This window comes from Leopardus geoffroyi, chromosome D2 (genome assembly GCF_018350155.1).
Source record: "Leopardus geoffroyi isolate Oge1 chromosome D2, O.geoffroyi_Oge1_pat1.0, whole genome shotgun sequence".
Taxonomy (NCBI): Eukaryota; Metazoa; Chordata; class Mammalia; order Carnivora; family Felidae; genus Leopardus; species Leopardus geoffroyi.
The window spans coordinates 50,208,990-50,221,954 of NC_059334.1; the positions used below are offsets into that span (position 1 = coordinate 50,208,990).

At 56.0% G+C, this 12,965-nt stretch overlaps 1 protein-coding gene across 6 annotated transcripts in view; it reads left to right on the forward strand.

The window, feature by feature from the left end:
- The window catches only part of RASGEF1A (RasGEF domain family member 1A), an 85,116-nt gene that overhangs the window by 68,388 nt on the left and 3,763 nt on the right, over window positions 1-12,965 (forward strand). For all 6 annotated transcript variants that reach the window (XM_045438155.1, XM_045438151.1, XM_045438153.1 and 3 more), the window contains 6 exons: window positions 5,656-5,856; window positions 8,384-8,506; window positions 10,652-10,789; window positions 11,657-11,878; window positions 12,431-12,505; window positions 12,850-12,942. In XM_045438155.1, the coding sequence (XP_045294111.1) occupies window positions 5,662-5,856; window positions 8,384-8,506; window positions 10,652-10,789; window positions 11,657-11,878; window positions 12,431-12,505; window positions 12,850-12,942 (846 nt within the window). In that variant the 5' untranslated portion in view covers window positions 5,656-5,661. The remainder of the gene's footprint in view (window positions 1-5,655; window positions 5,857-8,383; window positions 8,507-10,651; window positions 10,790-11,656; window positions 11,879-12,430; window positions 12,506-12,849; window positions 12,943-12,965) is intronic.

Below are 12,965 nucleotides of genomic sequence, written 5' to 3' on the forward strand. Positions count from 1 at the left end.
CCTCTTCTGCCGCAGATGGAGAATAACGGGTTTTGTGAGGCTTGTGAGGATTAATGAGCTGACTTGGTGCTGGCATTAGTGTCCCTGATGGCTCGTGTGAGGTAGTCAGAGCGTATCGTTTCTTATTATGCTTGCGCTTGCCGTGTGTTCCCCACCGAGACAGGAGCCCAGGTATCCTGGAGGCGCCACTCGGGCCCTTTCCTGAGGAGGGGTGCGGAGGACACACAGGGGTGTGGCCAGTGATCGCGATGCCTGCTGGTGCTGGGATTGGGAGGAGGAGCCCATGGGCAAGAACAGAAGGGACCACGGGGCCAGGTGGGGGTGGCCGGCAGAAGCGAGCAGGGGGCTCGGCAGGGGTCACCCTCATCCCCATTTAATGGCTGGAGAAATTGAGGCTAGGGACACTTGTCCAGGGGCCAGGAGCTGGCCATTGAAGAGTGGGATTCAAACTTGAGGGTGCCCTAAATCCCTGCCCACTCGGCACGGAGCCCAGAAACGCCTCAGTGCCCAGGGCTGGTGGGGGAGGCTCCGCTAGGGACTGAGTGGGGGCAGAGAAGGGGCTCTGAGAGGCCCACGGGCTCAGGGCACAGAGGAGGGGACAGAGGAGGACATGTGGGCAGGACACCAGGTCATGGAGACCCAGCCCCAGGCAGCGTCTCTGGGTGGGTCCCAGGGCAGGGTAGACGCTGGGGCCATCCCACGTAGCCCCTGTGGGCCCTGCCTGGAAGGTGCCCCGTGGCAGTGACCGCTTCCATTCACAGGCCCAGCCTCTTTAACAGGCCTTTATAAAAACTGCTGATCTCAAAACTCAGCCTCTTTGTACTGATAAACAAAGTTACTTTAACACTGACAAAATAGATGTGCCATTTAGAAAAGTTACCAAATAGTTTACAAATGTGTAGAAGGAAAGTGGAAGTCTCCTCCTTGTCCAGCTCCCTTGCAGTAAACTCTGTAACTAGTGTGGTCATGGACGGCCACATGTTTCTGTGCATTTACGTACACTTATATTGATGTCATTGAAAAGTGAGCAATATGGGATCTTGTGCAGTTGGGGAGTCCAGTTATGGGGTCCTCAGCCCAGATGCTGCAGGAAGGGCCACCACCCCAAGCCGAAGAGATGGGCCCCTCCTGGCTGCTCCTTCCTGTGGCCTTCTGGGCTGTGATGGGCAGGACATGGGTGGGATGCAGTCACTGGAGGACTGAGGCCCCCATGAGGGCAGGGAGCCCTGGGGGAGTAACGGTGTGATAATTCCTGGGCTGGCCAGGGTCGGGGGGAAGCACAGTCCAGCGGCTGCCTGGGACACATGGACTGGGCCCCACCCTCCCGGGGCAGGTGACCACCCTGAACTTCTGTCCCTTACCTGTCCATAGTGACAGTGAGTGCTGAGGCTCCCCAGGGTGCAGCTGTGGACTGCTGTCCAGCACAGAGCTCAGCACCCTGGCCTCCTTGGCTTGCTGGTCCGTCTTGGGCAGCAGGGGGTGGTGCTGAATCCCCAGGCTGGCTCGAGGCAGCCTCCCTAGCCCTGGGGTGGGTCTCCCTGCAGGCTGGACACAGGGTGGCCTTGCTTTGTGTGGGATCTGGCACCGGCCGTGAGAGTTAGTGGAGTATTTGAGCATGCCTGCCCATAGCCCCTCCTGACCGGAGCCCCTGCTGCCCCTGAGGTGGGAGGGGCTGGCGGCTCAGGAAAACGCCATCTCTGTGACCAAGAATCTTGGGGCCCAACTCACCAAGGTGACCATTGTTGGGTCACCTTTTGAACCCGGAACTGTGTGATCTTGGGGAAGACCCCCCGTAGTGCATGGGCCTCAGGTGAAGGATTGGCACTTAGGTCCCCTTGGGAGCCAGCAATGGCACAGAAGAGCAGCTGAGGGCGTCAGGGTGCCTGGGGAGCCCACTTTTTTTTTTTCTTCACGTTTTGTAGCAAAACTGTGCTTTGAAAATATACTTAAAATGTTTTTAAATTATTTATTTTTAAATTTACGTCCAAGTTAGTTAGCCTATAGTGCAACAATGATTTCAGGTGTAGCTTCCTTAATGCCCCTTACCCATTGAGCCCATCCCCCCTCCCATAACCCCTCCAGGAACCCTCTGTTTGTTCTCCATATTTAAGAGTCTCTTATGTTGTGTCCCCCTCCCTGTTTTTATATTATATTATCATATTCCCTTTCCTTACGTTCGTCTGTTTTGTATCTTAGAGTCCTCATATGAGTGAAGTCATATGTTTGTCTTTCTCTAATTTTGCTCTAATACCCTCTAGTTCCATTCACATAGTTGCGGATGACAAGATTTCATTCTTTTTGATTGCCGAGTAATACTCCATTGTATATATATACCACATCTTCTTTATCCATTCGCCCATCGATGGACATTTGGACTCTTTCCATGCTTTGGCTATTGTTGATAGTGCTGCTATAAACTTGGGGGTGCACGTGTCCCTTCGAAACAGCACACCTGTATCCCGTGGATAAATGCCTAGTAGTGCAATTGCTGGGTTGTAGGGTAGTTCTATTTTTAGTTTTTTGAGGAACCTCCATACTGTTTTCCAGAGTGGCTGCCCCAGTTTGCATTCCCACCCAGCAGTGCCAAAGAGATCCTCTTTCTCCGCATCCTCACCAACATCTGCTGTTGCCTGAATTGTTAATGTTAGCCATTCTGACTGGTGTGAGGTGGTATCTCATTGTGGTTTTGATTGATGATGAGTGATGTTGAGCATTTTTTCATGTGTCGGTTGGCCATCTGGATGTCTTCTTTGGAGAAATGTCTATTCATGTCTTTTGCTGATTTCTTCACTGGATTATTTGTTTTTTGGGTGTTGAGTTTGGTAAGTTCTTTATAGATTTTGGATACTCACCCTTTATCTGGTATATCGTTTGCAAATATCTTCTTCCTTTCCATTCATTGCCTTTTAGTTTTGCTGATTGTTTCCTTTGCTGTGCAGAAGCTTTTAATTTTGATGAGGTCCCAATAGTTCATTTTTGCTTTTGTTTCCCTTGCCTCCGGAGACGTGTGGAGTAAGAGGTTGCTGCAGTCAAGGTCAAAGAGGTTTTTGCCTGCTTTCTCCTCTAGGATTTTGATGGCTTCCTGTCTTACATTTAGGTCTTTCATCCATTTTGAGTTTATTTTCATGTATGGTGTAAGAAAGTGGTCCAGGTTCATTTTTCTGCATTGCTGTCCAGTTTTCCCAGCACCATTCACTGAAGAGACTGTCTTTGTGCCATTGGACATTCTTTCCTGCTTTGTCAAAGGTTAGTTGGCCATATGTTTGTGGGTCCATTTCTTGGTTCTCTATTCTGTTCCATTGATCTATGTGTCTGTTTTTGTGCCAGTACCATACTGTCTTGATGATGACGGCTTTGCAATACAGCTTGAAGTCCGGAATTGTGATGCCTCCAGCTTTGCTTTTCTTTTTCAAGATTGCTTTGGCTATTTGGGGTCTTTTCTGGTTCCATACAAATTTTAGGATTGTTTGTTCTAGCTCTGTGAAGAATGCTGGTGTTATTTTGATAAGGATTGCTGGGGAGCCCACCATTGTCATTCTATCCCACAAATGGTTAATGGGCTGGGTTCTGGCTAGGCAGGAGAGCACGAAAGCAAATGATCAGTCCTGCAGTCAGCAGTCTAGGGATTAACCCAGGGAGGCTTCCTGGAGGTGGTGACACCTTGGCTGCACTTGGGACTCTTAGGATTTCTTCAGTTGAGTTCTTTCCACTATTTCATTATCTGAAAAATGAAGGGTTTACCCAAGTCAGTAGCTCCCTGACTGACTCGGGCAGCCTCAGAAACCCCTCAGACAGCTTGTCAAGGTACAGATCAAGGGCCATCCCTGAGTTTCTGACTTGGCAGGGCCTGAGAATCTGCATTCTAACGTGTTGAGGAGAGTGTTCTGTGAGTCTGAAACCCCATCCCCAAGTGAGGCAGCTGAGCCTGGGGACCACGGACACCTCAACCTCGGGGGCTTTCCTTGAGTTCTTACTCTCCTTACGAAGGATTTTTGTGAGAATTCCAAGGCAACCTTCAGGTGTGTGTGTGGCAGGGAAGCCAGGTCGTTTGGGCCGAGTGCCCCTTTTCTCTCATGCGAAGCACGGCTGATGTGCTGTGGCCTGGAAGTCAGATCTGCTTGTGTAGACACCTCACTGCCCCTCTCATGGCAGTAAAATAATTATGGCTACTGTTTGCTCTGCACAGTGGGGAAACTGAGGCCACAGTGGCTCAGAAGCTTGCCCCAGGTTGAGTCAGAAAGCAGGCTAGGGCTGGGAGCAGCACAGCAGCAGGAGCAAGGTGAGTGCTCAGGGCTGCGGGAGCCCAAGGAGAGTGTGTGCACTTCCCAGGCCCCTAAGCACGAGGAGGTAGCCTCCGCCCCTGGGAGGCAGGGCAGCGTGGTGGCCTGGGGATGGAGGTGCTGGGGTGGTTGTGCCTGCTCACCAGTGCTCTCCCGACGTGGGAGAGGGCGCAGGAAGGCCCTGCTCTACTCCAGCCTAGCCTGCCCTCTAAGTGGGGAGAGGATGAGGCTGGTCAAGCTAGCAGGGCAGGCTACTCTGGCCGGCAGGAGGGAGAGTAGACTCGTGGGCACTAGCTTCGGAGGCCTCAGGCTGGCAAACGCTCCTCACTCTGATCCCCACGCAGCACCTCCCAGGTGCCGCCCCCTGGGCAAGGGGAAACTGAGGCCCAGGAGGGCTGCAGACTCTTGTAGACCTCGTGAGGACTTCCACTAAGAGGCTCTGCTGCAGGGTGAGGTGGGCACCCTCAGCCTCCTGGCCATACCAGGCCAGGCCACTGTGGGACCACTGAGCACCCCCAAGACTGCTGTCTGACATGTGCATCTAATGGGCACTTCACATGTAGCATGTCAAAATGAAGTTCCAGATCTTTCTCCAAACCCCACTCTCACGTCCTTTCCCGTGCTGATCAATCACTCAGGCCTGAGACCATTTTTCGCAGCATTTGGAGTTGACCCTGCTCCCCTCCTCTGCTACCCCCTGACCTGAGCAATCCCTCCCTGGGTTATGGCAAAACCCACCAATTGGTTTTGCGACCCTTTCCTTGCTGGGTCTCCGCATAGCAGAAATAGTGACATTCACCCTGAGTCAAGTCATTCTTGTGCTCAGAGCTTCCATGCCTCCTGTCTCAGAGGAATAGCACATGGCCCCCTGGCCCACACTGTGCAGGGTCTGGCTTGTTACTCAGACCACTCTTCCTGCTCCTTCCCTCCACACACACACTGGCCTCAGGACCTTTGCATCTGCTGTCTCTTATACCTAGAATGTTCCTTTCTTATTCCGGGCAGCTGCATGACTAACACCATCTTACCTGAGGCTGCCGTGACCACCCCGAAATGCTCCAGATCCTTTTCCTATGGGCATTGTTTTTCTCCATAGTTTCTCTTCTTCCACTGGGATGTGACCCCAGGAGGCAGGGTTCTGTGTGTCTAGGTTCTAGGAATGAGGCCTGGTATGCGTGGAGCAGGTGTTCAAGAAATATTTCTCAGACACTCAGTGAATGTAGGGCTGCTGAGGAATCTGCCTGCCCATCTGAGCTGCCATTCAATGCCCACCCTTGGGTGGGGTGCCCCTCCTGGCCCTGCTGGGGCTCTCACTGTGCACCTGCACTCAGGCTGCGGGTGACCAGGCCTGTGACGCCTCTTTCTTCTCTCCCAGGAAACTATGCCCCAGACGTCCGTCGTCTTCTCCAGCATACTTGGGCCCAGCTGTAGTGGACAGGTGCTGCCCGGCATGGGGGAGCGAGGAAGTGGGGCCAGCAGCTCTGGGGACCTCGTCTTCCAAGAGGGACGCCTCATCTCTGGGTCCCTAGAGGCTTTGATGGAGCACCTGGTCCCCACAGTGGACTATTACCCGGATGTAAGTGCCTGGGGCCTGGAGATGGGTGGGACTGTTCGGGGTCACCTAGGTTCCAGGGGCAGCTGCTTCGGGGATGGGAAGGGAGGCCCAGACAGAGCTGGACAGAGCAACAGGGGAGAGGCAGGCCATCAGGGAGTCTCAGCCCTACCTCCTGCTCTGCCCTCCTGCCTCTGCAGGGGAGAGGAATCTGCAGTGACGTCCCTGCTGACCCCAGGCAGCTGGGAGATAGCCTTGGTGGCACAAGGAAGCAGATACACAAGGGGTGGAACAGGGGTCAGAGTTCTGAACAGGGTCCTTAGGGAAGAGTCTAAGGAGTAAGACTGGAGCCTTGGGGTCCTGGTGAGGGTCCACCCAGCTGGGAAGTTTGTTTTGTGCATGAAATGCCATGGTCCAGAATAAAGAGGGACAGCCCCGCCATGCCCAGCCAGCATGCAGACCCCACGGCACATGCCTGCGTGGGCAGGACTGGCCTTCCGCTACAATTCGGATCCCCCTCTTCATTTCAAGATGCCACTGGTACGTTCTTAGAACAGGCAGAAAGAGTTCCCTTGTCATATGTGGCTTCCCTTTTGCCTCTGAGAGGGCACATCTCTTAGCAGCAGTGGTCTTGGGCCTGCCTGCTCTCTTTGGAGGGCCAGGCTGCAAGAGTCCCCTTCCAGGTGCCCCCTCCCTCCTGAGGACAGAGCTGTGCTTGCTGGCCTTGGCGTCTGACACAGGCTTGCATGGGAGGGTCGGGGAGGAATTGCCCCCATCCACTCTCCAGCTTTTATCCAATGGTGCTGGAGCCAACTCAGTTTCTGGGTGTTCCTGGCACAACCCCCCCCCCCCCCCAACACGTCAGGCCTCCTACCTTCCTCCTGGGGCTGTCTACTCCATGCTACTTGAAAACCCTCCCAAAGCTGGGCTGGGGCTGGAATTGGTGGTGCAGACACTGCAGCTGAGGGGCAGGTCTCCTGAAGAAGCCTAGGGCAGAGCATCAGCCTCCCAGGGGCTGGCACCTCCAACCCCAGAACTGTTCTGTGGCCTTGTGGGAGGAGCTACTTCTCTTTTAGGTGTGTCCCGAGGGGCCTCCTCAGCTGTTACCCAGTGTTCTCCCCCAGACACTATGCCCTGGGATCACCCCCTGCTTTCCAGGAGAGAGTAAAGGGGTGGTAGTGCAGAGGTAGGGCCGGCAGAGTCCAGCTGGGCATCAGCTTTTCTGCCAAGCTCCTGGGTTCCCTCCCTCCCCCCACTGTCCCCCTCTCCTGTGTATGTGGGCAGCTGGGGATGCACGCACACACCAGCGAGTCTCTGTGCTCCTTGGAAATGCACAGCTCCTCCCTGGCTTCTCTTCTTGCCTTGGCTAGGAACTCCAAGGTGTGATGCCTGGGTGACATTCATCACACTTCTGAGCCATCTGTTTAGAAGGGGGCCACCACGCAGCTGGGATCCCTGAGCACCCATGCTACACAGCCTGGGGACAGGGCATGGGAAGTCTGTTGGGGGTTGGAGGAACCCCTGCTGTTCCCAGGAGGATCTCCTCAAGTGGCGTCTGAAGGCTGCAGGGGGGGCAGTGAGGGCCCGAGGCCTTGAGGCCTGATCTGCAAGGCCTGCGCTTCCCAGCAAACACGGCCCACTTGCTTTGGGCTGCAACAAGGAAGACCTGCCCCTGGGCCCAGGGTGAGGGCAAAGGGTCCCAGGCCCCCCAGCCTGCAGCACCCATGTAGGGGTAGAGTCCCCAGGAGAGCTTCAAGCATCTTGCCGCACTCCTAGGTCCAACCTGTCTGCAGGCAGGAGCCAGTGTGAAGGTCTCCCAGGTGCTGACCCATGTCAGACAAAAGGCCTCAGAGAACCCTTGGCCCTGGGCCCTGTTCCCTGACACCTTTTAGTCCAGATCATGAGGGCCCTTCAGAAACTGTACCACACAGCCCAGGGACAGGGGCACATGGATGTGGGCCAGAGGGGCCCTGGTACAGCAGGTGGACATAAGGCCCAGAGCTGGTTGTTAGCACAGGGGCTTGTGACAGTCCCTGACGCTGGGTGCTGGGTCCAAAAATGCCCCACTCTGCCCGCCATTGGCAAGACCAGTAAGGATCTGGATAAGAAGGCTTGGAGACTGACCCTGGAGGCACTGTGGGCTGGGCAATGGGCTCACACAGGCTGGGAGAGTCCCACCAACATCCAGGTTTGGGTGTTAGCTCCCACCATGGGGTAGGACGGAGGGTGGGGGAGAATCCCAGCAGAGCAAGACTGCTGGGAGCTGAGCTTGTCTGGGAAAGCCTCCAGGAGCTGCAGGGAAATGGGGTTTGATCTGTGCTTTGCAAGGGAGGCAGGAATTTGGGTGGCAGTGAGAGAAAAGGAAGGACGTTCAAGGTGGAGTAAACCATGCAGGAGAAGGCATGGCTGCTGGATGGTGCTGTTGGGCCCGGCAGGTGGCTAGACAGGCTGTGACCATAGCTGCAGGTGGCTAGACAGGCTGTGACCATAGCTGGAGGGGGTGGCACAGGCCCGACCTCCTCTTCATCCCCTCTCCCTGTCTCTTCTTCAGAGGACATACATCTTTACATTTCTCTTGAGCTCCCGGGTCTTCATCCCCCCTCATGACCTGCTGGCCCGTGTGGGGCAGATCTGCTTGGAGCAGAGGCAGCAGCTGGAGACCGGATCTGAGAAGGTAAAGGAGCAGATGGGTGCTGCCTGTCTCCGTGCTTCTGGCAGGTCAGGTCTGGCTGAGCCCAGCAGGGGGCCCTCCCTGATGGGGCAGATTGGCTGGTCTCTGGCCTCCTTGGCAGAGCAGCATGGGGTGCGTGCGCCTGGGGCATGGCGCCCCATTTGGCATGGGGTGCACACAGAGCCGAGTACTCTTCATGGGATGCTGAAAGTAACTGCTCTTGGTGGGCATTCACACCCCTTTCCAGGAGAGAGCCACGGCAGACAGCTCTGCCAGCAATCCTGGTCAGTGCCGGGACCCCCCGCTGGTAGAAAAGCTGGCAGTGGGACCTGGGTCACTGACCCCTCCGGGGTGGGGGTCAGGTGGCAGCACTCGCAGGCTGACTCCTGCTCAGAGTGGTTTGCAGTGACTCAAATGGGGCTCTCTGCCCCTGCTGTCTCTTCTTGAGCCAGGCTTTGGGCAGCCGGGATAGTCAAGAAACCATAGGCTGTCCCTGGGGGCATGTGCTTCAGATGAGACTTTTAGAAGCCCAGGGTCTGGTGCAGAAGACCAGGTGGTCGGTGTGCCATCAGAGAGCTGGCAGAGCCTAGTCTGGGCTGTGGCAGAGCATGTCCCATCCCTGTTTGCTGGTGACTTTCCCCTCTACCTTCCCTCCACCAGGCTAGGCCACCTGCCCCTGCAGGTGTGCAGCCCAGGCCTGTGAACTGAGTCTCCTTGTTGGAGGGATGCGGGGATGCGCTCCTGGAGTCCCTGGATGCAGGAAGACAGGCACTGAGCACAGCCTGAGGGTTAGGAAAGGCTCCTGAAGAGACAGGTGGAAATAAGTCCAAGCGGGGTGGGTGGGGAGATGAAATTATAGGCCGAAGGTCAGCATGGAGACAGAAGCTTAAGAGGAGCCTGGCACGAACCCGCCAGCCTGTGTTCATGGTGACATGCACCACAGGGCCTCTGAGGGGCTTCAAGGCTCTAGCTCCTGCTGAGTGTGGGGTGTGGTCCTCTGGGGAAGTATCAGCAAGGCCTCCTGGATGCCGTCTGCACTGGACTCTGGCCAGGAGGAGTGGCTGCAGGGAGTGAGGGGCCAGCTGGGAGAGGCTCCCCAAGGCATGGGAAGCCATCACTCGGGGACCAGCTGGGGACATGGCCAGAATCAGGCAGGTTGGAGGCAGCTCAGCAGGGGTGGGGGCAGATGTGGGCAAAAAGAAGTGGGGGTGTAGGGTGGTGAGAGGCCCACAGGGCAGCTAGAACAGTCCAGGTTGGGCAGGCAGGGAGCTGGTCAGTGCTGGGGAGCTGTGGTGGGCACAGGAGGGGTGTGGGCACATGTGTGTGTGTGGGACAGTGTGGGGCTGGGCCCTGAAGACCCGCTGGGATACTGCGGCCAAGCATTTGGCACATCCTTCTCAGGCCTTACCGGTGTGTGGACCCAGGGTGACGGCAGGGGTGCCCAGCCCGTCTTTAAGGATAGGAGGTCTGGAGAGGGATGCCTCTGTCTGCACCCCTTCCTGGCACTTGCCAACCTGTTGCTAACTGGGAGGGGGCAGGCAAGAATCTCTCACTTAAAAAAAAAAAATTATTTTTATTTTTGTTTTTGAGAGAGAGAGATACAGAGCAAGTGGGGGAGGGGTAGAGAGAGAGGGAGACAAAGCTCCAAGCAGGCTCCGCGCTGCCAGTACAGAGCTCGATGCGGGGCTTGAACCCACACACTATGAGATCATGACTCGAGCAGAAATCAAGAGTTGGATGCCCAACCGACTGAGTCACCCAGGTGCCCTGAGAGTCTCTGATTTTTAATAATTTTCCTTGGTTTTCATTGTTGTTGTCATTTTAAATGGCTAACTTCTAATTACAGCAAAGGAAACTAGTTTTCTATGTCATGGTTATGAGAGGACAAGTTTTTTGAAAATAAATTTAAGTGAAAAAGAATGCTGACATAAGGGGGAATATGAAACCAAGCAGGTACAACAAAGCCACAGGTAGACAGAGTGGGGATGTCCTTCTCTGGAACCCTCGTCCCAGCATGGGGCTGGGGAGCAGGTCCCACGAGGGATAATGGGGGTGGGGGTGTTGCAGACCTGGGGGAGATGGGGAGGCTTGTACCACTGGTCATCTTGTACCCACTCTGGAGGGTGACTTTACACCCTGCCACCCCAGGCCAAGCTGAAGTCCTTCTCAGCCAAGATTGTGCAGCTGTTAAAGGAGTGGACAGAAGCCTTCCCCTACGACTTTCAGGATGAGAAGGCCATGGCTGAACTGAAGGCCATTACCCACCGGGTCACGCAGTGTGATGAGGTGAGGTCTTCCTTAGACCCTGGCAGAACCCCTTGGGTATGTGTCTGGGGAAGGGGGGTCTACTCTCACAGGAGGATAGGTCTTCAGGGACAGCTCTGTATGTGGTCCTCTATGCGGTCATCCTCCCAAGACAACTGCTGGATGGCTCCATTTTTGCCCCTCCCCACAAGACTGCTCAGCTGTCCAGCAATGGGCCAGACTTGCCCTTGGCATCTTCTGCATGTGGGAAACCCTGTGTCCCGAGTGACGGGCTGGAATGAGCCCAGGCCCCACCTTTCCTGGGCTTGGGATGAGTGGAGTGGGGACCTAGTAAGAGGTTTTAAGAGCCTGTCTACATCTCTGGCTCCCAGCTCCCTCCTGGCCTTCTGCGGAGACAGGAAACCTGGCTGGCTGGGCCTCCACAATGAAAGTGCTCTGTGTGCTCAGCAGTTTCTATCTGGCTGGAGGGCTCAGAAAGCCCAGGGAGAGTTCGGGGGGCTGCTCCCACCCAGAGAGCAAAGGTTCCTGGTCCTAGAGGAAGCCCTTCCAGATGCTCTCCTCCCTGCTGTGGGGAGGCCAGGAGTATTTCAGCTGGACAGCATTAGGAAAACCATGGTTTTCAGACCCAGAAGACTACCCCTGGCCCTGCCCTGGCCCTCCGTTCCCATCCCCACAGGACAGCCAGCTGAGCCACCCTCCTCCACAGTACTCAGAGAAGCCCACATTGTGTTCCATTCTACCTTCAAAAGCCCAAACACTCATGGCAGGTTTTAGTAGGGAAGTGCATTCAAAGTCGGGCACATCCCTGGAGAGGAAATGGGTTTCTCTGGAGAGGTGGTGGCCTTGCCGACCCACACCTGCACCTTTGTTGTCCCCTGACCTCCACAGGAGAATGGCACAGTGAAGAAGGCCATTGCCCAAATGACACAGAGCCTGCTGCTGTCGCTGGCTGCCCGGAGCCAGCTTCAGGAGCTGCGGGACAAGCTTCGCTCACCGGCGATGGACAAAGGGTCTGTCCTCAAGACTAAGCCGCCAGCCACTCAGAAGGACATCCTGGGCGTGTGCTGCGACCCCCTGGTGCTGGCCCAGCAGCTGACTCATATCGAGCTGGTCAGTGCTTCATTGTGCCCTGCCTGGCAGGGGGGCGGGGGTGCACTCACCAATGCTGGACCCCCAGCATCTTTCTCAACATAGTGCTGCAGGGCCTTCCCTGCTGGTCAGACTGGGGTGTCAGGTGAAGCTCACTTGTCAGCTCCTGGGTCCCTGGGATCACAGCAACCCCATGTATAGGGGAGGGGCTGGGGTGATGGGGACTGGCCCAGGAGGTGAAAGGTTTAGAGGGGGAGGGCCTGTTCCCCTGCCCTGTCACCTCATCTTGCCTATGCCCTGGGCTGAGAAGGTACCCTGCACCTAGGAGCCACTGCCCCCAAGACTTCCACCTCATCCTATGAAGCCCTGGGAGGGGAGGGTCTTGCAGACCCCTGGGGTGCATTTCAGGGCCTGCCCACTGACTGGGTGCTCTAATCAAGGAGGGCCTGTAGTACACCCCTGCAGAAAGGTCTTCACAGCTACTCTAAACATGGCCTATACCCCGAGTGGGGGGCCTGCCGGAGAATGGCAGGTTCATCACCCCCTCCTGTGCTACCTCCTCGCTCATCCTAGGAGAGGGTCAGCAGCATTCACCCTGAGGACCTGATGCAGATCGTCAGCCACATGGACTCTCGGGACAAGCACCGGGTGAGGGGCTGCTGTGTGCTCTGTGGTGGCCTTAGGGTGGGCCTAGCACCTATACCTATGCAGGGTGGGGGCCTTACAACCAAATGTTAGGGGTGTGGCCTGGTGCCTGCCCCAAGGGGTCAGCAGACAGCTATTCAGGGTGCTGCATACTGGAAGGGGGCCACTGTTCCCAGGAGGCTGGGGATGGGGCATCCTGGGAGACCTGGACCTGTCAGCTGCCCACACCCCACCATCACTTTCAATCTCTTTTGGCCATGGTTCCTGCTCATTTCTGGGGTTAGGGCTGGGGCAGCAGCTGCTGGCAGGGTCCTCAGGTTCCCTGTGACCTGTTGTGTTTCTCCCAGTGCCGAGGGGACCTGACCAAGACCTATAGCCTGGAGGCCTATGACAACTGGTTCAACTGCCTTAGCATGCTAGTGGCCACCGAGGTGTGCCGGGTAAGTGCTGCATGGCCCATATG